This window comes from Euprymna scolopes, chromosome 40 (assembly GCF_053919585.1).
Source record: "Euprymna scolopes isolate OS-2025 chromosome 40, ASM5391958v1, whole genome shotgun sequence".
NCBI classification, from domain to species: domain Eukaryota; kingdom Metazoa; phylum Mollusca; class Cephalopoda; order Sepiida; family Sepiolidae; genus Euprymna; species Euprymna scolopes.
Window position 1 is genome coordinate 53320892 of NC_136521.1, and position 24857 is coordinate 53345748.

Here is a 24857-nt window from a genome sequence, read left to right on the forward strand (position 1 = left end):
CGAGATTGGGATCGTTTTGAAGGGTGATCCTTCGGAAGACAAATATCGAAAAATTGGCTAAAAATATTAATTCCTTCACCCTTAACTGGGCATTTTTCTACAAGAAGGTTTTTCCTTTTTTCGCCGATATTTTCGAAAGACATCCCCCCTTTTCGATTGACTAACCTTAATTTAAACCTTCTCCACTTCGGGTTTGGCGATGGACGCAACGGCAAATACGTCACTTTTTTATTTTCTCACTTTGTTTTCCTCCTTCGCGGTATGGATTCAAGCCTGCCTACTATCACTTTAATTTTTAATTTTTTTTTGCTCAACACACACCTACAAACACCAGGCAACGCCGGGCGCCCAGGCTAGTACGTACTAATCAATAGAGGATTGATTCTATAATAATACATACGCAATCTGCATAAATTAAAATATCATGTTTAAGCGCATTGTACGACGGGCAACGCGTATTGTCATTTTATTCTAAGGTGAAACTATATTGAGTTGTGTCTAACGCGAGACCGTAGGAAGTTGAGCAGCAAAATGCCTGGTCACATTACACTTAAACTTCTGCAGGCTAATACTGCAAGAGAACAATGAAAACGTGGATTTGGAAGTAAGAAACTATCAGAGTGGACGTCTTTCTGGTATGTAAGGGCATAAACAGTGAAGGGGTGTGATTTTGTTGCTTGTAAGGTTAGGAGTACGTACATCGAGAAGACACAAGTGCTACGAGTTCATCAAAGTACATTCAAATTAAAGTGCTTGTAAAACAGGCACATGGATGCAACATCGAGGTGATGGGACAGAGGTTATAGCCATGCCGATAGTGCGGGACTGATTAGATTAGAAATTTGTTAAAAAAAAAAGAGAGACTTGTGGTAGATGCTCCAGCTCAAATGTGTCAACTATACTCCATGGATCGTCGAATGGTGTTGATGTATAGAATACTCTCAGGGATGTATAATTTTCTAGTACAGTAGAGAGAGCCTACCTTCTTTGCATGTAAAAATATCAATGGTGAAGGGGTGTGATTTTGTTGCTTGTCAGGTTATTCAGTATGTACGTCAAGAGGGCACACGTGTTGGGAGTTCATCAGAGCACATTCAAATTAAAGTACTTGTAAACATTGCGGGGATGGGACAGAGGTTAGAGCTTGGCCGATAGAGCGAAATCGATTAGACTAGATACTTTTTTAGACTTTGCCTACCCCCCCCCAGAGATTTGTGATAGAGGCTCCAGCTCTGATATAGAAACTAAATTCCATGTATGGGCAAATTTTGTTGGGGCATAGGATACACTCAAGTGCGAATAATTTTCTAGCACATTAGAGAGAGAGCCTACCTTTTTATTTCGGCAACCTTGTCAATGCCCTGAACATTGCAACCCATGTTGCTTGTGAATTTCACGCAGAGAAATTTGAACGATGAGCTCTCGGGCAGGGTTCTATTGATCAAGGAAGTTTCTGGTTGAGAATGGTTTTGTAATTGTTAAACATAAAGCCTAGACTTAGCAGAACGAGTGTTGCTACCATTTACGGCACCATTCAACCTCAGACTGAAAATGGGTTTCTAAGTTTTCTACCTTGGTCTCAGATATGAATCCATTCGCTTTGCCTTCATCTATATCATTATAAATTTTAGTTTTTGGTCGCACTTACATTGATGATAAAAACCTACATTTTCTTTTTAAAAATCATTAAAAGAAACTTCTTATAATATTTAATCATGGATATGCGAGCGACTCCATATTAACTAATTTACATATTCTTTAATATATATATATATATATATATGTTTTATTTATTTTTCATTACCGTTTTATCTGTTTGGTTACATATGTTTCAGATATGTAACCAAACAGATAAAACGGTAATAAAAAAAAAAAAAATAAAACACATATTTGCTCTGCAATAGTATTGAGCACTCTCTTCAGGTTTTTACTAATTACCATATATATATATATATATATATATATATATATATATATATATATATATATAGAGAGAGAGAGAGAGAGAGAGAGAGAGAGAGAGAGAGCGAGAGCAAAAATTGGAAACATTCCATTTAAATACCCCCTCCCCATCGGACGATCTCATTTTATGAATATGTGTGAAGGGTCATAGCGTACGGAAAAAAAACATAAAACAACGGACATCATTTTATAGATAAATGATATTTTGCCTTACTTGTGTAGAGTCAATGTTAATACCCTGCATTGTAGAAAATGGGATTGTCCATTGCTTTCAAATAGCGTTCATCTTCCGGCGGAAATAAGCTTGTTGTTTTTGACCTGTACCGATCGAATTCTACCATTTTTCAACATGACAACCACGGGTAAGTAATACGTACCTTCTTAATAGGCATGCTTATATGCTGTTGCTTATGCATTTATGTTACCGTGCTGCTTTTTAAATAGTATTTTAAAGTTTTACGATATTAACTTGTTAGGTGAGAAAGCTGGATGTCTACAAAACTGGCTATTCTCACCATGTCAAGAATGGCTTTCTAAATAACGTTGTTTCAACACTAACGTAAGCGCATAAGTAGGATGTCAGAAATTTCGGGAAAAATACTGAATAACTCCTCCCCGTCTTTCCAAGCTTATAACTACTCGAAAAATGTAATTCAAGCCCTAAGCTTTTCAATTAAAGGAGCAAGGGCCAAGGTTTCATTTAAAACAAAAAAAAAACAACGTGGTTTTTAAAGTTTAACTTCGGATTTACAGGTAAATGTCTAAACTTTTTTTTTTTTTTTTAACTTGATTATATTGATCTTTTATCTTTAATTTGTGATATATAAAACTGAGTAAATTTACTTTTTTAATAGACACTCGAAAGTGGGGAGGGGGCGTGAATTAAAAAGACGTTTCTCTAAAATATTTTCTGTTTATTTGAAAGAGCATGAAATTTCACATTGACTCTGAAAATATCGTAAAAATAGAATCAATAGAAATTGATCGATTTTTTTTTTTTTTTTTTTAAGTTTAAAAATTGAAAAATACTTAACTCGTAAAATTTTATTTCATTACTGTTTAAGAAATAAAATTTCTATTACTTTTAAAACTTTAATAGTTTATTTTTGAAGTATAATACATAAAATAAACCCACTTTTAAAAAGAAATTACGAGTTTATTTTATTCGCCGTTTCGTGTTAGGTGTCAAATTCCTACAAAAATTCTGATACACCTAGCGCATACATGTATATTTAAGCAGTTTTCTCCGAAGTATTTCATTAACAGAAAGACTTTGTCCATTCTGTTGATCCTTTTTCAACTTCCGAATATCATTTCGTCATTTGCCGTAAGTCCGTTATTTTAACCTTTTTATCCTTGTATATTCATCACATTAGCCAAAAGAGAAGACTGTTATTCATAAGTTGGAGAGGATTAGAAGCAGACTTAAGATAAAGTAAACATTTTTTAAATGTTATAAACATTGAATAGCGATTAGTGTCATAATTAAGAATCGTTACTGATAATTTTTTTTTTTACAACGGAGTCTCGAGTCCTGCAAGATAACAGTTAATGTGTAAGGCATTAATCTTTTAATGGTCTAGTTCAAATAGAACTTGATTATGTAGGGGTTCTCTTCTAGAACCTGTGTGAGAAATATTTCCATTCCCTCCATGTAGCCCTTTTTTTTTGGGGGGGGGGGCTAGCAGTGCATGAAAAAATATAAGCAAACAACAAAATTACCTTGAAATTGAACAGACGTCTTAATGTAATCCTCGAGGTTGCAAAAAAAAAAAATGCTACACTTTTTTCAGCTGCACATAACTGGCTCGGGTATAATAGCATCTTATGATCCAAAAGTTCCCTTGGGAGTATCAGAGTTCGATTTACAGAGTTAACAGTTTATCCAGAGTTAAAGTCCATCTCCTTCTCGTTTCAACGTAAGTCGTCACTGTCGACAAGTTGAAGTGTTTAACTTAGACTTTTCGTCTAAAAATGATTCGTTAACATCGGCACGCTGAAACACGTTTAACTTAGATTTTTCATCATAACGGTTCACTCATGCCTTGTTGGACAAACAAGTCCGAAAATTAATTAAACCCATTTTTTCTAGGGTTTTTAAAATCCCCTCGTGGGGAATATCTTGAGGCAAAGGCTGCCATATGGTGCGGCGGGAAGGGTGACGTCTCCTCCGTTCGCTGTCTTGTCGAAAACTGTCTCCTGAAAAACACAAATTTCGCGCCCAATCTCCGAGTGGCGTGACAAATTATTAACCAATGATAACTCCGCTGCCACTGCTATAATTTCTCACACCTGGTTACATTACTTTGCGTCTACCATACTATAGTCGGCTTGGAAGCAGGCTACTAGAATCGTGTTCCACAGATTGGCATTTAAAGGGGAGAATCTTTATTCGTAGGATATGCGTTTATATTTAGGCACAGATGGTGAACGAAATTGTTCTTAGTGATTGAAGCTTGTAAACATTCTCTTCACTGGAGCAATTAATGTAACAGCTATCGTTTTTTAACTTCCAAAACCGCTACATAGGAAACTACTGCTTCCAGTTTTCCATTTAACAATCTTTAAGATTGTATTTTCTTTGTCATATAACCAGATTCTGGCGGAAGTTTGCCTATGCAAGTGTTGTCTGCGATGTTTTTAGTTAGCTTCCCTATGCATTTAAACATGTTATATTTCTACAATACTCTTCTCTCGTAGACAAAACCATTGATACCGTTTTTGTCAAAACTGAACAAAGGGGACCAACATGACTGATTTCAGCTGCCGCGTATGAGGTTTCGGCACAGGAAACCAGATATTGGTGTTTGATTTGAAACTGACTGTACTGATTAATCAAATATTAAGCTTTTTCTTCTAAACTGAGCCTTCTGCTAGGTTCTTCCACTAAACTATCACATTTCTTTACATGAATGTCTACGAATAGCTATTACTGCAAATAGCTTTAATATAAACTCTGGATATGCTCTGAACTTGGTTATGAATGACTTAACCTATTAAAGAGCTCGGAAATGGTACCAATGAAACTAGCGACCTTTTGTGCTCAAATTGATTTTTTTTCCATCGCTAGTTCTGAATGACTCTTTGCAAGGAATTCAATGACGCATCTTAATTCTCGTCTATGAATCGTGACTTGTCTTACACCGTCAATATCTACAACTAAGACGAAACTTTCGGCTCATGAATGCGTAAGTTTATAACAATGCCATTTGCAATCCCATGTCCATCCGAGCGGAATTAGGAAAGGTAATTGAGGCCCGCTAGACAACCCACAATCTACCCTAAAAAAAAACTTTATTTTTAAAGTTTTCGAGTATGTTGAAAACGAATATCGCATTTATAATTTAAGTTGGCAGCTAGTTATTTTAATACGAAAAAGTTTCCGCATATTTTATACGTTAATGTAACGCGGCGGCCATGCTTGTCTAAAACTACGAAATCATTTTCAAGATAATGTAGAGCTCGTCTCTATCTTTCCGAAAAGGGAAAGATTAAAATATACGGAAAAGTACGCTCGCTTATAGTAACAATTGCATTGCTTGATATCCCGAAAACTAATTTGCAAAAATTGATTCAATATTCCTCTTCAGCTTATCGTAAATTCCCGGGATACGGCATTAAAAATTAGTAACCATGCAGTAAGGCGGGAAAATACTTTAACCAGTGGCCGGAGAAACCTCGTATTCCACATCGTAACAAAAGCCGTATCCTAGGGCTACCGTATCCGGGGTTCTACTGTACTCGGAAACCAATTTCACTTTAAAGGGAAATGTTACTATTGAAACAGTAAAAATTTATAAAGACTTGTTTCCATTGTTTTAAGAAACTTTAATATAATACACTCGCTTGTGTATTTACTCGTAAATATATTCGAACGCTAATTGAAACTCGAACAGTTAATTATCAAACAGAATTTTCGTTTAGAATACATATCACCCCCCCCCTTCTCCATGCTAAGAATTTCTTCGTGTAAACGGACGGCTGCTGCGTTCTATTACATTTCCTGCGGAAACGTAAGCTTTCAGTATCGTATAAAACTAGTTGCCGGCCTCAAGTTAAATGCAGTGTTCGTTCTTAGCACATCCGACTACTTCAAAATAATTTTCTGAAGGTAGGTTGTGTTGGTCTACCAGGCCACAATTACCTTAGAAAAGTAGGCGGCTTTTTTTTTTTTTTTTTTTTAGCTCAATAATAAAAATAGCCAGCAAGGCTAATATGTAGATACCAGCTCATAAAATGACTTTCTAATAAACATCGCTCGTGGAATGAAATGAGGAAGCAAGTGAAGTTTGTCGAAAATACACTTACGGCACAGTTTTCTTTTTCATATAAACGATAAAACTGAGTTATAGCAAATTGGTACACGTACACTATATAATAAAAGTTAATGCTTCAATAGATGAGTTATTTGTCTTTTTTGTTTAATAAAAAGCAAACTAAAAATCTAGTTTCATTATCAAAATGAGTTTATAAAGTAATATTTTGTTTAATAGGTTTTAAACAGTTTAGATCTCCAATTGTTCTATATCACGGTGAAGAACGTACCTTTCATCTATACACAAGTACGGTCCTAGGTGGTTCAGTTTCTGAAAACCCAAGTTCAATTGCGTAGTATGACGAGGCTAATGTGAAACTCTTGTACTTTTCAAGTGGCTCCAGGGGGGGGGGGCGGAACAAGCTTAAGCAATTATATTAGTAGAACCTGTAATATAAGACTTGAACTCCAAAATTGTCACTCGGAACAGTGTTAATTTGATCAGTAATGCCACGAATAACGTACTGTTGACTATTTTCTGAGATTTCCGTGAATAATTGCGGATTAAAAGACATACGGAAACCTTAAACCAAACCATTCAGGGTTGACCAATATTTTACCTTTGGAATTTATTTGAAACTGTATAAAGCATAATCTAGTTTGATACACTAGTGCTCATTGGATTACCAAGTTTGGGCAACATTAACCTTACTACTAAATGAATTACCATATAAGTATACCAGGTGCTGTATGTATAACGTCAACTCAACGCCGTCATTCCTCCCCCCCCTGACGGAGATATAAGCGACTGGGGGTCGCTTGGGAATTTCTCATTCCCAGAAAATTTCATTTGGAAAATGTCTGTCTAGGCCGAGTGACATTCCGATTTCCGCTAATACTTTAACCGGAAAACATGGCGTAAGTAATTGACTGAATATTAAGCCTATTCTTAAAAATATATATAATAAATTGCTCCAGGTTTGGTTACTGTCTTATTACCATAACGGTTATGTCCTAACTATAATTTTGATATAGTACCCGGCAGGATTTTGTGTAGACCCCCCCCCCACCCCGCCTATGAAGTAGGGGTTAGACCTAGTAATTCACTCCAGTTTTCTTGTTCACTTAATAACCATTCCTTGGAGGCTAAGACTTTCCAAAGTTTAGTCATGGTAAAAATAATTGGTACTTGTAGAGTTTAATCAAGACATTAAAAAATGAAAATATCGGAAACGTTATATTTTACGTATTCGTTGTGGACTGAAGATCTCCGGAAAAAAAATTCACTTCATTTGATTTTTTTTTTTTTTTTTTTTTTTTTTTTTTTTTTTTTCAGCGGAAAAACGTTTTTATGAGAGCGTTGAAGTCATTATGAAATTTATTGAACACGCCACGGGAGATAACTCAAGTTAAAGCGCCAACACCCCTCACATCTTTATTGCTAGCTTTTCTTCCTAAATACCGAACCTTTTGCTCGGTATCATATTTTTCGCTGTAAAAAAAAAAAAAAAAAAAAAAATGTGACCCCCCCCCCCCCGGAGAACTTCGTTCCATAACTATACATACAACTTAAACTTTTTCTTCGATATTCTTTTTTTTAATGTCTTTGTTAAACCGTACAATTACCAAGTAATTTTATTCAGTAACTTTCAAATCCAATTTTTCCCGTCCGACATAACTCTGCTCACTGACGTCAACGCTCGATCTACAGCCATATCATGATCGACATGCCCAATGTCCATTTCCTTCGATGACCAATTTACAGCATTTGGTCTATAGATTTCATCTGCGCCTGGCAAGTTTTCCTTTCGTCGATTCATCAATCATAACAAATGCTGCTTGCAGCTTTCAACGTATCATGCCCATGCGAAACGAGGAAAACGAACCCACTTCTCGCAAGGTGTTTCACCTTCCTTGACATAGCAGTCCTCTATTCTGGTCACTAGGAATTGTTTTTCCAGTCCTTCCCTCGTGGAGAAGGACCCCGCATGCTCGGCCTTTTAACATGAACCTAACGTTTCATTACTTCGTGTGTAAACGTTGACGTCATAAAAGCTGAATAGTTTTGCGACAATTCAAAGCTTTATGGAATTCGCGTTTTGATTCTGATTAAATCGTGGCCACTTTAACATTGTGACAGGACTTGAATTTCTGAGTTTGTTTCGAGTGCAGCCCCCCCCTCTCCAATGCTGTTGTAACTAGTTTTACAGCAAACAATACACATTCCATTTTTTTATAAAACTAAAAACACGGTGTTTGTGCAGATTTTGAACTGGATATATACCTATACTCCTATAAATTCGTTTTTTTGTGTGCATTAAAAACCCTCCTTTTTCTTTTTAAATAGAAAACAATTTTCTTATAGCTTGTGGAATTGCATTCACTAGCAAAAGATCTGGCTAATTTGCATATTCTTTTAAACATTCATTTTAATTCCCTATTAGTTTTTCGGTTTTCTAATGGGATAATCATCTAGAGTTAACTATTACGTGTAATTATATAAATGCAGATATTCTACATGATTTATACTTGCATAATATTTGCGTAAAATGTTTACAGGACACAATTGTTTCCATATTTATGCATATGCATATATTTGTTTAATCTATGTATCTATAAACGTGAACGTGTCTGTACAACTTCCTACGCAATAACTCTGTTAATTTTCAGTCTAGACTCGAAATTTGATATACAGGGTACTGAGATTTGGAAAAATCTTTGATCGGTTTTCGGCCAGAAATTTGGCTGTCAAAGTTTAACGATTTGACTTTTGAGAACTTTACCAAACTCCAACAATTTTTGGCCTAAACACTTGAAATTTTAGATATAGATTCCTTCGACATAGATCTTAATAACTTTATTTAAGCCCCAAACACTAAATGTCAAGGTCATAATAGAGGTCATTTAAAAAAGATTGACCGCTTTTTTTTTTCTCAACTCACACCTCCAAACATCCGGAAAACGCCGGGCGTAAATGCTAGTTTATATATATATGCGCGCGCGTTTGCTGTTTTGCCCGGAATATGAGTCAACAAATCGAGTTTGTCGTGAGACGCCAATCACAATGCGTGGCAATGGACAAACAACTTCTGGATAAACATTGGAAAAGAATATAGAGCGTCATTGCTGCTTCAGTTTGGGGTGATTTTAGGCATTTACCAACATGTTGCTGAAGTCATCGACTGAGTCGACAGATTTTCTAATTTAAACTATTAAAAAAAATACTGGATTTAATTTTACCATAACGTTAATTTACTAGGTGAAATAGTAAGCATATTACCGGCTAGTGCTCTGTAAAGTCATGACCGCCGTGGATATAGTGTTCCATTGACATACATATTATCATTCCTCCTCACGAAACGCGAGGGTTATATCGGGTAAAATGATTTCATAGCAAGTCACTTGTATAATTTGTGTACTGTAAAATTGTTCCAAGACCATGTTTGACGCCCCCACCCCACCTTGACAAAGGATTGGACCTAGTAATTCACTCGCTTGTTCGCACTTTTCTCAACCACTTATTGGAATTTTACACAAACATTAGCCATGCAAAAATTTAAAAATCATTACACAAACATTAGCCATGCAAAATTAAAAAAAAAAAAAAAAAAATCATTACACAAACATAAGTCATGCAAAAATTAAAATTTTGCCTGACGGGATTTTCCGGGGTAACTCCCGCTGCTTTCCTTAGAGGACATTATAGAGGTGCAATTACCCCCCAAACGTTGATTCCGTTCATTTGTTCGCACTTCTTAAGAACTACACTTGGGATTTTAAATTTTGAACATGATTCAAGGTGAAAGTAATTCTCGCCCCCCCTCCTCGTGCTCGGCTTGTGATTTGCACTCGCACTTATCGGTTAGAAGTCGCTTGTCACAATAGTGAACTAAAATTCGTATTTCTTACATTTCTAAGTGCCGATGAAATTTGGCTGTGCATTTTTTTTAATGCTGATTAATGTATTACCATTGACGTCATAGAGGATGAACTTTTTCCGCGCGACTATTAGTTTTCAACTTGCGCGGTCAAATGGACACGGATACAAAAGGCATTTACTCGCGTGACCTGTGGATATTCCACGCACATAAAAAAATTGATTTCTACTGATGCCTGAAATACATTAATGTAATGTTCAATAAAATTAAACAACTTGTGCTCTTTCGTAAAAACATGCCATTGTCGTTTAAATAACCCGAATGTCTTTCATTTATTGAAAATGAAAACGCTCTGTATATGAAGGTCGTTACGAAAGTAAAGCCTATTAAATTCCAACATTGAAGCGCTACAAATACTAAGGTGTTGTCAAAGTGATATTTAGTGCTCAAATTCTCAATGTACTTGCTAGCGATGAGATGAGCGCTGTGCATGGGCGCCCGGAGCGCGCTTTGTCACTCGCATCTGTCGCCATTTTAAAATCGACAAGCCCATCCAACTGAAATCGACTGCATCGGCTTCGTAAATGCTCAACAGGTGCCAGTAACTATTTTTTTTTTTATTTTTTTTTTTTTTACATGGAGAAATTCATTGACACATCTCTGGTTCAGACTCCCGCTGATGAACCCAAGTCTTTTAAATCGTAACTTAATGTGTAAGAATTGATAGTACACAACTTTATAATATACGAAATCTGCAAGAATTCAAATATTTAAGCATACTTTACAACCGGGCTATGCCGGGCGCCCCTGCTAGCTTAGATAAATACTTTTGTGCTTCTAGCAAGATTTACAATACCAGAGCGCCTCCCTTTACGCTGAGCATCTACAAACTGCTAAGATTAATATTACATGAGTTTCTTGTGGATTTTCCACAGGTCTCGCTTGTTAGTTTAAGGGCATTAAATTTGATTGTTCAAACCTTTCTAGTCTTGAGTTACCAATGTTTTAGCCGATATAACTTCCGACCGACTTTCAGGTATATATTGGCGAACTTTACATTTTTTTTTTTTTTTTTTTTTTTTTATTGAAATCTGTGCACGGAATTTCGAATGAAACTCCCGTGGTGCAACTAAAATATTAATGTTAATTTAATTCAATATCTTTTTTTTTTTTTTTTTTTTTACATTAGATGCTCTTCATGATGCACTGTAGGTGTCCTAGGTAAGATGAAGAAAAAAACATAGCCCCCCCACCCCTCGGTGAGTGTCTGACAGGCCTGGCACTTGTAAGATAATTTATCTAATTTTAAAACTTAAAATTTGTTTGGCTTTCGTATTACATGGATTTAATTTCCGGTACTGCTTAATATTTAGATCCGCTGCGAAACATTAATTTAATGGTGAAATGATACTTTACCGTAAATATGAGATATTAGAATTTTCGAGCCATTTATTTTAATTTATTCCTGGCGTTGCGCAAATAGCCTGTGCACGAGATGCTAGCCGCATTCCCACCCCCGTAACGCTAGGTACCTCGCTAATATTTCATAAAAATGAATCTAACAGATTGTCCCACCCGATGTTCTTGAGAAAAAGGATCGTTGTGTACAAATGATGTCACACCTAAAGTAAATGTGTTTTTTATTTCTTTTAAACCTCTTGCTGCTACTTTGTAACCGCCCGTCTCAAATGGTGTCGCGGTCCAGGATATGACCTTAAATTATATCCAATGGTGAGGCTCCAGCTTGGGAGCTTTTGGGAATGTGGAGGCACACCTTAATTGCCATTACTCCCAGGTCCACTCTGAAACTGATTGTTAGGGTCCCAATTATGGGTTAAATCGATAATGACTTGAAGAAAAAAATTAACAAATATAAATAAATATTAACAAATATATTAAGAACTAATTCTTCCGAATCACTGGATCCGGCATTAAATAACCTTAAAAGGGATTTATATGCCACAAGCAACCAACCAGATGGTGTAGCAGAGAGGCTACATAGCTTTGACAGGGTGATAAGAGGATAGATGTTGCTCGTGCAGACCTCTTTCCGTCTCCGAAGCCAGAGGATTTATGGGAAAGACTATTGATACAGCTTGGCTCTAACTATGCCGCAGGAGTTGCCGGTGACGATATAAATAAGGCAGCCTTCGGAGCTCCGTTCCCGGATTTTTTTTGTGATTTACTTTAGCCTTTCCTCTGAGGGGATAAACCCACAAGGCTGCGGGAGTTTTGAATGGGTTGTCTTCTAGGTAAGCTACCATCCAAAGTTGACGAGCTCAACCTGCCGGATGTAAACGGGTTTTAAGGCACCAGTGCCCCACATTTGCCCCTTCTCCCACTTAGTATAAAGTTTCACCGGTCTTAGTAGCTAAACCTCACGAAGATCAGAAGCTGGACTGTTAGTTTTTATTTTTAGACTAGAAGATTGCGAGCGCAAAAAAACAAAAAACGGTAGGTGACAGGCAGGCACCACGAAGGAGGAAAAGTGAAAGTGATGCGTTAGCTGTTGCGCCCATCGCCAAACCTGAAGTGACTTAATTTAAATTAAGGCTAAGTCATCTTAGAGGCGATGGCCCTCGAAAATATCGGCGAAAGAAGCGACACCCCCTCTGTAGAAAATTGCCCAGTTGAGGATGAAGGAATTAATGTTTTTGGACAATTTTTCGGTATCTGCCGTCCGAAGGGTTGAGCTACAAAATTATATCAATTTCGTGATAATCTGTCGCCTCGGCCGAATGTTTTTGCGCGAAATACATACGTGATTTATATATTGTAGAAGGAAATTATCTTTACAACCGTTCTCACGTGGGATTACTTTTGAAAATGTCCTTTGTCTTAAACGTCCTGGTCTCCCTCGTAGGAATGCTTACTAAATTCGCACCCATTTCCTGTTGAGTTTTCTTAGTGTCGAAAACCTTCAATGTGCAAGTTAATCAGAACATTTATTTCATCGAGTTGATGCATTCTTTTTTGCGGACTGTTTTCATTCTCAGTAGTTTCGCCAGGTTTCAACCAATTCATCCTCTGGCCTTTTTCAGGTGATTGTTAGATAGTCGATGGTATAACGAGCGTATATGTTTGCGTCTGTACGAATTACTTGCACATATATACGGGTGTCTGTGCTAATTCTTCTACTTTGTGTTAAATGTTCTAATGTAATTTGCCTAGTGTATCTCTTAAGTTTGAATATCGTCAGATGGAACACCAACAAAGTCTAATACGTCTTGAAATTAAACGTGCTTTTATCAGAAAGTGAAAATACTCAGGCGGGAATTTATATTTTAGTTTATTGCTTGCTGGCTTCGTTTTCAGATTGGCACGCTGTGTATAACATATTTTAAATCTATCCCCTTTGTGGTTTCCATGGGTGTCCTGTCCAAAAACCGCGTCCGTCCACTAACACGTGACGTATCGAAGTCTACCTTTCCCATCAAGTAGCCTAAAGATCCTTTGTCGTGTCTTGTGGATAATTCTAATTCCATTTATCAAACTAACTTCATAACATAAATTTAATCTGTAAATATTAATAACGTCGGAATTGCCCGGCAAATATCAATTAATTGCGACGAGGTAGGAATGCTGAGTCTTGTAACTTATCCCCAGTAATTACTGCCTTCCATAGTTTTCATCATGTTTTGGCCAACTAATCCCCCACCCCGTGGCGCAGTAGATAGACCTTGTTTTTCTAAGGATAAAGGTGGGCCTTTTCTGAAGATAACGGTTTTTGATTTTTTTTTTTTTTTTTTTACATGGGGGAGGGCACCACTTATCAAGGCACAGGAGCCACTCGGGGATAAGGGTTGTGTGTACAGTAATGACTAGGATAGTATCGTAGTTAGTATTGGATTTGATAAGGTGTCATTACTTAAGGGGGCGGTTTATCAGGAATTTCAAGTGTTGGACTTGAAGACATCCACGTTTACTTCGGGGGGGGGGGGGGGACAGGCAAGCGGCAGTTCCACAGGCGTGCATTTCTAAGAAGCTTTGTTCATGGAATCTACGTTTTGATTTAGGCACGGATACGGAGTGGGGAAAATTGACAGTGGTTTCAGCTAGTCGGGTGTTTTCGTGAAAGATTGGCGAGGGGGGGACCAGATATTGGAGTTCAGACGAGCACCTGCCATGGAAATAACGATAAAACAGACAGGCTCGCAACGTCTCTTCTGTGGGAGAGAGGTTGCAGGGAAGAGAAAAGGGCATCCCCCACCAAGCCACGATGTCTATTTTGTACTCTGTCAAGGCAGGATAGGCTGTTTTTAGCAGCTCCTGCCCAGATGTGGCAGCAGTATTCCATCCTTGGACGTACTTGGCTTTTATACTGATAGAGAATTGCGTCATTAGTGAGATCTTCTGGAGCAGTAGAAGGATCCCGCCATTTTCCCAGCGTCCTTGGCCACAGACTTGATGTGTTCCATTTCAATCGGGAGTAAAGGTCAAACCCAGAAGCTTATAAAAACATGGGATCTCCCCTAGACGAGAGCCATTCATTTCAATCGATGCCAGATGGAGATCAGACCGTTTATTATGTAATGATAGGAACTTGGTCTTAGATGCATTAAAGGTAACCGGCCGCCTCTTCCCCCACTGAACCACGCGCTCAAGATCTGAGAAGAGAGAATCTGAGAGAACGCTGTCATTTACGGCCTTTGATGTGTTGCCATAGATAGTCGTGTCATCAGCATAGATGTCAACGAATGATTTTGGTATGTGTTTTGGGAGATCATTGATGTAGATCAGGAAGAGAGTTGGGGCCCAGGATGGACCCCTGAGGGACTCCAGCATTAATACTGTGGGCCTCTGATTTCTGCCCATCAACCACTACTCTTATGAACCTATCAGAGAAATGATTTAATGATAGAGAAAACATTTCCAGTTATACCGTAGCTGGAAATCTTGTGAAGTAGGCCTTTTTGCCATACCTTATCGAAGGCCTTTGATATGTCAAGAACAATTGCCCTAGAAATGAAGCCTTTGTCGAGAGATTCGCTAATTCTATGATATAACTGTTAGCACGTCTGCTGTAGATCTAGCAGAACGGAAGCCATATTGCGTGTCACTAAGGTTATTTCTGCTGAGGTGGTTGACGACTTCTCTATTTAATATGGATTCTAGCAACTTATGACACTCGGAGACTTATTGGTTATGGAGAGGGAGATGGCTTATAACCTGAATTCTTAAATACAGGACATATTGATGAAGTTTTCCAGGGTGTTGGAAAGCACTTCTCCTTAAGGCAGCGCTTAAACAGTTTGGTAAGTATGTGGGGGGGCAAGTTCTAGTTGTAGCTTTTAACCTGAACCGGCCAGAGGATGTGTTGGCCGAAACGTAGTGAAACCTCCTAAATTAAGATAATTCCCAAAAGAAAGCTTCATATTATAAAGCTTCATCTCAAAGGGTTCCAAAACATTCCAGCTTAGTCCTACAAATTTTCGAAACTTTACTATGAAAGCCGTAAAAAGGCAGACGATTTCTAAGACTGCAAGGGTTTAGAATGTAAATAACTTAAATTGAAATAAATAGAAAACTTCAAGAAACAAAGATGGCGTTTAGTTCAGAAATAGCTCGATCCTCACCCACTAGAAAACATCATATCTTGTTCACGAGACAAGTCCTAATATTTCAGAGCTACTTCCTCTTGTGTATATAGATCCTTGGCTTCCAATCTTGTTTGGTATGCGCCTCCTAAAAAAAAAAATTCAAAGCTCGCATCCTCTAAATTTTATATTTATGCAATGAATTTTCTTATAGATTAAATGATCGGAGAAAAAGTATCTAAACGTAGTAAAAAAAAAAAAAAAAACAAAAAAAAAAAACAAAACTTAGAAATTTCGAAAATGCAAATTATCTGCATAAACTTTAACACGTTCTATTTTTCCCAGTTTGGTCTGCTATACAAATTACTCCAGCACTTTCAAATCCATGTATTGGTATCTCTATAAAAAAAATGTTAGGTTTTTTTTCCCCCCCGCTATTGACTTTAAAACTGGGCATTTTATATAAAATTTAACACTAAGGCACTTGCTGTGTTTTTTCAGATGTTTTGTATTAGAATGGCTTAAAAGTATAGAACCGTAGATATTAAGCAAACTCCTTAGTCAAACATCGCAAATGCATTTGGCAATTTTTATTACAAGCCCAGATTCGACCTAAAATCAATAGTGGGTTCTATAAGTTGGAAATTAATGTTTTTTAGAGAGATAGAAGATACTTGACTTCTGAAGTTTAAACATTAATTTGAACCATTATATATTGTATGAATCCTTTTATTTTATAAAACCAGTTTCCAGTGCAATGCATTGTGGACTTTCACTATAGGCATGTGAGCTACCTCCTGGTGCACCGATCCCCCCCCCAGGTAGAGCAGGCAATTAAACGATCTGATTGAAAAATGGGTGATTTCATGGATTTCAATAACAATAAAAAATATGGTATTGTGAAGCCTTTATCGTTCAATCTCGGGCAACGTCAGGTCACCATGCTAGTATTTAAATATACATAAACATCAGCTCATTGAATGTAGTTGACTTATCCTGATACATTTGAAATTTTAAATACTCGTATCATCACATTTAACGCACAACCTAACATTCACAGGCAATGACTCGAAACAAATACATTGAACTTTGCTGTAAAGGCTCTAACTTTCTGGTAGAAAGTTAAAGCATTTTAAAGATAAAAAGCCATAATGCACGGAGCAGTGTCGCCATATCTGGGTTGGTGCATTTACCACTTTCAGTGCTCAAGTCTCGAATCATTGACTAAGCTCCAACCTATGTTCAATCGCCGCAATGTTTCATCCCTGTAACGGTTTTGAGCTCTTTAATTTTTTTTTTTTTTTTTTTTTACACAGGAATCACCACTTATCAAGGCCCGTAGACTACTCGAGGGTAAGGCTAAAAGGGGTATACATCAGTCGGTGATTATAGCGTAGTAAACATCAGTGGGAATTTCGTAAATTTGATTACTTAGGACGGTTCAAGAACTTGTTTACATTGGACTTGAAGACAGATTGTAGTCGGTTGGAAAGCAAGCAAAGTTTCACAGGCGTTCAGTTCTAAGAAAGAAGCTTTGTTCATGGAATTTACATTTAGGTTTAGGCACAGTGTGGGATATTATTGATAGTGGCTTTGGCTAGAAAAATGTCTTTCGTGAAAGTTTGGCGGGGGGGGGTCATAGATTGAAGCTCTGATAATCACTTGCCATGAAAATAACGACAAAGCAGACATGGTGCGATTTTTAAACTCGTGACGCTTGTGCCTTAAGTCAGACCAGCAGCAAAATCACGCCCCTTCGCTGATGTTCCGGAAATTTAAAAGAATAAACTATACTTGAAAGTTTCATTTCTTCCCCGCTTATGCAGACATATCTCGAGAGCTGTAGATTAATAGTGATGAGTTAAATTTACATGTTTCAAGACTACCTAAGATAATGAATAGGGGTGAAACTTTAAGACTAATTTATTCCTTCTTGCTGTACTAAACTGTAGAAGTTTAAATATGATATCGCTCATCAACTAGTCTATTATTGACTAGCCTGGGTGCCAGGCGTTAACCGGGTGTTCTTGAGTAAAAGTGGTGGCAGCGAAGGAGGAAAAGAACGTTAAAAAAAAAACGTGACATCTTTATCGTTGCGCCCATCGACAAACCTAAAATGGGGAAGGTTAAAATCCGAGCTAGTCAATCGAAAAGGGAACGACTTTGAAAATGTCGGCGAAAAAAGCGACGCCTTCCTTGTAGCAAAGCGCCCCGATGAGGGTGAAGAATTAATGTTTGTAGTCAATGTTTCGATATTTGTCGTCCGTAGGATCAAGCTCCAAAACTATACCGATCTCGTGAAAATCCGTCGCCTCTATCGAATGTTTTAGACATACATACATGTAAACACAGGTGTGATTTATAATAGACTAGTCTGAGGGCCCTGCGATGCCCGGGTGTTTGGAGATGTGCCGAGCAAAAAAGCTGTAGTAGGCAGAGTCGAACCCGTGACGCGAAGGCGGATAAGTGGAAGTATGTGTAAGGTTAAGGAAAATTGCAAGCGCAAAAAAAAAAAAAAACCAGTAAGCAGGCTCGAACCCGTAACGCGCCAGAGGAAAGGGAAGAAAATCTTATTGATGTGCCTACCGTGGTTGTGACGTCACGCGCGGTCGAAATAACGCCTTTGATGCAACATCGTTTAAGTGAGCTTTGAATGACTTTGGTGGGGAGACTACCCTCCCTGTATAAAACTACCCAGTTGAATCTGTTTTTGGCCATTTTTTTTTTTTTTTTTTTTTTTTTTTTTTTTTTTTTTTTTTGTCGTCCGAAGGGTCGGCTTCAAAACGATACAGATCTCGTGAAAATTTGTCGCCTCTGTCGAAAGTTGTAGGCAGACATGCATACAAGTGCTCCATATTGTAAATGATCCCAAATACCATTCCCCCACCACCATATGCTTTTCAAGTGTGAATAAGTTTTGTTTGAAAAAATTTTAATTTTTTTTTTTTTTTTAATATAGATGAGCCTGCGAAGGAGCTGATAGAAGAGCTAGAAATTGCGAGTAAGGAGTTAATCAACAAGGTGACCGGCTATGCGGAGAACAAATCTGAGTGGTCTCTTCGTAAGAATCAAGATGGAGTGACAGTTTACCAAAAGAAATCAACCGACTTTCCCGGCATGATGTTCAAAGTCGAAGGCATCGTCGACGCTTCGCCGGAACTGATTTTCAAGTACATGGCGGTAACCCCCACCTCCCTTCGCCTTCAGTGGGACAAGCGGATCGAAAGTGTCGAACAACTGGACGTGGTCAACCCGACGACAAATCTCATGCGAACCTACACCAGGTCTGAACTGGCTGGCGTCCTCACTGCTCGGGACTTCGTGGACCTGATCACAACGATGGAAACCACCAACTATCTGGCGACCTTTGCCGTAAGTGTGACCCTCGAGAAATATCCACCTGCTCCGGAGTTTGTTCGTGGTTTCAACCACCCTAGTGGTATTTTCTGTTATGGTATAAATGGAGAGCCGGACAAAACTGAGGTGGTCTGTATCCTACAGCCGGACTTGAGGGGAAATGTGTCAAGTTTACTTGTCGATGCGGTTATGCCTTCCTCATGTGAAGAATTCTACAGACATCTGCGTAAGTTTGTAGCAAATAAGACTCAAATCTGATTGTGAATAATAAAAACACCTTGGTATGAATTGAATCATATTGTTATCTATATACTTTGTTTATTTTATTTTTTTTCTGACATTGATACTAAAAGTCTACTTTATTTATATGTATAGTTGACAACAAAAACAAAAAAAAAAAACGGAAAGTGGTCAATACGTTAGAGCTAAATGTTTGTTTCAACCTCGGATTCTGAAATCACTACAAGTTGGTTCAATAGACAGGACAACAAAATTATCCTGCCGATCTCGTCAGACGGTCTAAGCCACAATAAATTAGGAAAAGATTCTTTTAAATTACGTATGGGTAGAGTTGAAGTGCTGGATAGAGGGGGGGGTAGGGGAGGAATAGATTATACCTATTTACAATGTATCCCCCCCCGGGACAGTTAGACACGGGATCGTGTTTTTTTTTTTTTTTAAACGTGGACAAGATACAAAAATTAAAAATTGTCTCGGTCGGGAAGGATTTCGCCTCCACTGAAAGAACAAGAAATCGAAGTGCAGTATCTGTTCTTCAGATACTACACTTTGATCTTGGCTACATTGCCAAGGAATGTAGATTATAATTAGAACTGAAATTAATAGGAACTAAATTAAAATAGATTGCGAAAAGGATGTATATGAGTACATACTACTGACTTAACTAATTTCCTTTTTCTTCTAGAAAACAAGCGTTTATGGATATTTATTAGATCATTAGTTTCGCTGAACTGTTACGCTTATTCAAAATATCCATAATTTCTTACACCAAGCATAGTTGCGTAAAACTGAAGATAAAAATGTTCTAGCACACGGACCTGTTACTTGTATATAAACAAGTGACCTGGTATGCATGTGCGAAACTTCTGTATGAGACTGTCTTAATATTTGGTCTAAAGACTTGAAACTTGATGTGGTAGAGTATTTGGATCTCTGAAATTTCAATTTTGATTTTTAACCTGTAAAAAAAAAAAAAAAAAAAAGGGCCAACATTTAAAACTTTCCTTTAGCAGAAGTACATGTAATTTCTGAGAATGCGTATCCATCTATTTTGCCTGAAATCGCTTAATATTTGATCCATAGGGTGAAAGCTCAGATAAGGACTATTGCTAGAGCGCTGGATCTTTTGGTTTGTCAGTTGATGCACCGTATATTTGCTTCTGAAATATATATTGGGTATCAAATAATACAATTCGCTTAACTATGACCTCTGCATGACTTTAAATTATCATAACCATATTTTACAACCGACGAACGCCGGGATGTCTGCTAGTTACGTCTTTCTTCTGGAATGTTAGCTTAAGTATATCAAGCCCCCCCCCCCGTGAATAAAAGAACGTTGCATCTTCATAAATTATGAGTCGCAGACCGGTAGTTTAAAACTCTGGTTTTTGCCTTTATGTCCTCATCAGTAAAACGTATCCTAACTGGAAATTCGAAACTAGAGTAAGTTGCATGTTGTCACCTGGGCCCTCATGTCGCATATAAGCTAGTCGCTGACCATGCAAATCGCAGCGACGTCGGTATGGAATGGACTCCCTTTTCAGCAAGGAGTGTAATCGTCCAACTAGGGAGAGAGAAAGGCCTGCCCCAAGATTATACACTCCGTAGAACGAGGTCTTCTAACTAAGCAAATTAAATCCATAAACGTAGAATGTGATTACCACAATCGAGCAACATCACAGCTCACACAAGCTACTATGTACTTAAATGATGGCCTGAAATCGGAAACAGAAGAAAAGCTAGATAAACGTATAGCTAATCATAAAGATGGGGTAAGATTCATACCAGTTCTGAATGTTGCAGACATAATCTAAACCTCTTAACTGATCTTAAGTGCGGAATAAATGAATTATAAATTTACATGTTTCAAGACGACCGACATAATGTACGACGATATCGGATTTAGATATGATCTAGTATTCAGCGCAATGGGAGAGGATGACAGCAAAATAGACCAATATGCAACATTGATAGTAAGTTGACTGACTATTGTAAACATACACCACTTTGATGTAAATAGTTGATGTACGACTAAATGGTGAACACTGAATATCGGATTCAAAAATGCAAATTGTTTCGAATAAAATTCGCGCCATATGTAGAAGATACTTAATTTGAGAAAGCTGTTAATTGATGTTGGGACGATTAAGCTAGTTTCCAAATAATCGGAAACTTGGAGTGTCGGAATGTGGAAGAAAAAGGAGAGCCTAAATTTCACATTTTACAAATGTAAAACTTTCTATTGTTGGATGAATAACCTTTAGTTTAAAAATGATTTTTTTTTTCTCATAAGAGCGATGTTAAATAAAATGGCTCGGGTGGGGGAGAAGAATGACATGCGTAGATAAAGAGAACGCGATGGTTCAAGTAAAAAAAAAAAATAGATTAGAACCTCATGTAGGGTCAAAAATATTGGCTATAGTACAAAAAAAATGGAAGTTTTTAAAAACTTACCGAAACAATTTAGTTTCTGACGTTTTCAGATGAGGGTTGATTATTTGGCTTCATCAGACTACTGTTCATCTTACTATATACAATGAGTAAAATGTTATGAAGTAACACTTACTTCTAGCTTTATTTACAGCTAGAAATAGGTTTAAGGCTCTCAAAATTCGCCTGCAAGGACCCGTGACGCAGTGGTTACAGTACTTGGAATGATGAAGGCCTCTTGAAAGCTCAATTCTCGGTGTGGACGACCGAAAAATACAATTGCGAATTACTTAGGACCTCTGAGGGAACGAGAGCATGCTACCTCCTCCCCCGTGAAGTAAATGACTCCGAAGTTCTGTCAAAATCATAGTTCAACAAAAGACGTTCCTTAATTCGACAAGATACATCTAAAGATCGGAGGTTACATTAACTGAAATGTTTTGAAAATAACACTTAAAATGAGAATACGAGGAATCCAAATAAGACGGAGGCACTGTCAAATTTTCTAACAAATGTCACTTTAAACAATTTCCCGGAAATAGTAACTACTAGTTGGTTTTGTTTTACGGCATATCAACACTTTTCAGGTTATTTAATACCGAACCAAGTGATGTTGAAAAACAATTTTAATAGTGTGTGTATATATAAATTTCAAAGTCTTTCTATTTAACTCCTAGTTGGGACCTTAACAGGTACTACCAGTCCGGGTCAGAGTGGACCTTGGAGCAATGGCAATTAAAAGATGGCTCCACACTCCCCAAACCCGGAATCTGGGGCCTCATCATCGGATATAGTTTAAGGTCATATCCAGGACCTTTAAACATTAAACTAGGGCGTATTCGTGGGAACTATGCAGTGGAAATCGCCTCTTTAGCAGTTCTACATTGAGTCACTCATTTTTTTTTCTTCAATTCATTTTTTTTTTTTAAATAAGCAAAAACCGAAAGAATTGTGCTTCAATGCAATGTAGGGAAATGAGTGGTACAAATTTAGAGATGACAAACACCTAAATTTACTTTTTAAAATTGCGTTGTTATTTCACTTGGAAGTCTACTCCAAGATCCAGAGATTCTGATTGAGAAAGCAGCTCTCCTTGTGTCCAATCAGAATCGGAGGTGGAAAAGTTTCATAGTGTCGACGTAGTCTTCTTTCTGGTACAAGTGCTCATTTTCCGAGGTATATCATGATGCCCATTGAGTAGTTAAAAATCAGATCACCGCACAATTCTCAGTGCTCATGGTGGGGGTGGTGGAGAAAGTTAAGCTCTTTGAGTCGGTTATCATAGGGCAGAGCCGATAGACCTGGCACAATTCGAACCTTCCTGTTTATTAGATATGAAGAAGCTGTCTGGGTTCCATATTTTATCGGTGGTATTAAAATAGATAAATATTTCAGGAGCAAGTTTGCAGAATGCCCTATGAGAATTAGGATACTCCTTGTATTGTTAGAAGCCTAAATGCAATGTTTAGATGGCTTGAAGGGTGAGTCGATCAGAAGGCCAAGATTATTTGTCTCGTTTACCTCCTTCAGCAAGACAGTGTCATTACTTAAAGTAAAATAAAAACAAGTCGCAATGAGAACCTATTGCAATTTATATACATAGAGGGCTAAATTCTATTTAATGGATCATTTTCCGGAACGTTGAAATCAAGATTTGATTTTCAGTTTCGTTTGTTCGAGCTACTAATTTAATATCTGCAAATAGGAACACGTTCTCACCAATCATTCCGTACATGTCGTAAATATAAAATAGGACCTAGTCCGGAACCAAGAGCAACACCACCGCAAGCTTGTATTGCAGAAAAACCCAACTTTATCTGATCATTAAAGATCTTTTCCACTTTTAAATTAATTCATGAAAGCCGTAGCTGTTGGATTTATGTAAAAAACATGATTAACATTTCAAGGCTTTGGAAGAGTTCAAATAGACAATGCCTGCAGTATCTTTCTCGTGCATTATACAGGTAACTGATGAGTCCATGACTTGAATATTTTGAAATGAAACTGTCAGGATGAGATGATAGCAGTAAGTGTAAGATGAGCAAAACCTCTATGGATTTGGAGACGATAGAGGTGAGGCTTATTGACCTGTAATTCATTGGGTCTTTTCTTTATATAGAGATAAGGGCAGATTGTGGCCACCTGTCAATCAGTATGAACGACTCGGAATTCGAAAAGTTTAACAAGATTGCTAATGCTACTTCAGGTGTAACAACTCGGAAAATTGCTTCATACAAGAAAAAAAGGCTTTCTTGACCTCATCCCAAATGATGCTGATCGACAGCACTGGTGGTGCTACCATGTGACTTTGTAGCTTCTCTACCATCATCTTTGCAAATAAAAGCATCAAAGAGAAATGCTTGTAGTTTTAAGTGCGCGATCCTTTCTCCTTTGGGATCACGTAAAGTTACGATTTGAGTGTTCGACCTTTCATTTCTTCGCATCTAAGCATAATAACGTTTTGGATTATTATTACCAAGTGCAAACTAAGTTTTTTTTTTATGGTTGTTGTTTATTCATGTTGGAAATGTATCCAACATGATTACGTTGTTTTTTTTTTATAGATCCCCCCCCCACGAAGCTGGCACGGACACCGTCTCTTGGAAATGCCCCCCAGGCTGCATTTCTCAATTTCTGGTCACAAAGAATCTTCCCATTAATCCGTGATTTATACTTCTTGTATTTGGTGTTTTCACCGGCACGGACAACAGTCAAATAATAAGGGAGTCTATGCAAATCTTACCCCCTCGGAGGCCATGATCATTAAAATTAGATCATGATTCATAGTAACACATTTTTCCTCGACTTGTGTGAGATAGGGGATGGAGCAGACGAGGTAGGCGGGTAAACGCCTAGAACTTGCTAAGTGGAGATAAAATTTCGCAGATAAGATACGGAATATGAACAAGTGAATTCAAAGTTAAGCACAGACGGCCATTGCCCAAATCTGGTTCATGTGGATTTTGTAACATGCTGGTATTAATAACTTTCCCCCATTGTGTCCAGACGTGAATTATCGACAATGAAACTTGCCATACACGTTTAAAAGTGGAACATATGCCTGACGAAGGGAATACGTCCCGAAATATAGTACCACGGAGCGTATTATGCAAGTAAGAATAACAATATCCTAAATGTAAAATATTGTATATTATATATATTAGTTAAACGCAATTCAATTAATAAAAGTGAAAC

General features: G+C 37.5%; 1 protein-coding gene across 1 annotated transcript; it reads left to right on the top strand.

Annotated features, from left to right (window-relative positions):
- Positions 1–2165: 2165 nt before the first annotated feature.
- LOC145265572 (stAR-related lipid transfer protein 5-like) lies at positions 2166–19282 on the top strand. Its single transcript, XM_080121545.1, has 2 exons — positions 2166–2324; positions 18592–19282. Exons 1-2 carry the CDS (start codon positions 2312–2314, stop codon positions 19245–19247), a joined length of 669 nt encoding a protein of 222 aa, XP_079977671.1. The 5' UTR covers positions 2166–2311; the 3' UTR covers positions 19248–19282.
- The last annotated feature ends 5575 nt before the right edge of the window (positions 19283–24857 follow it).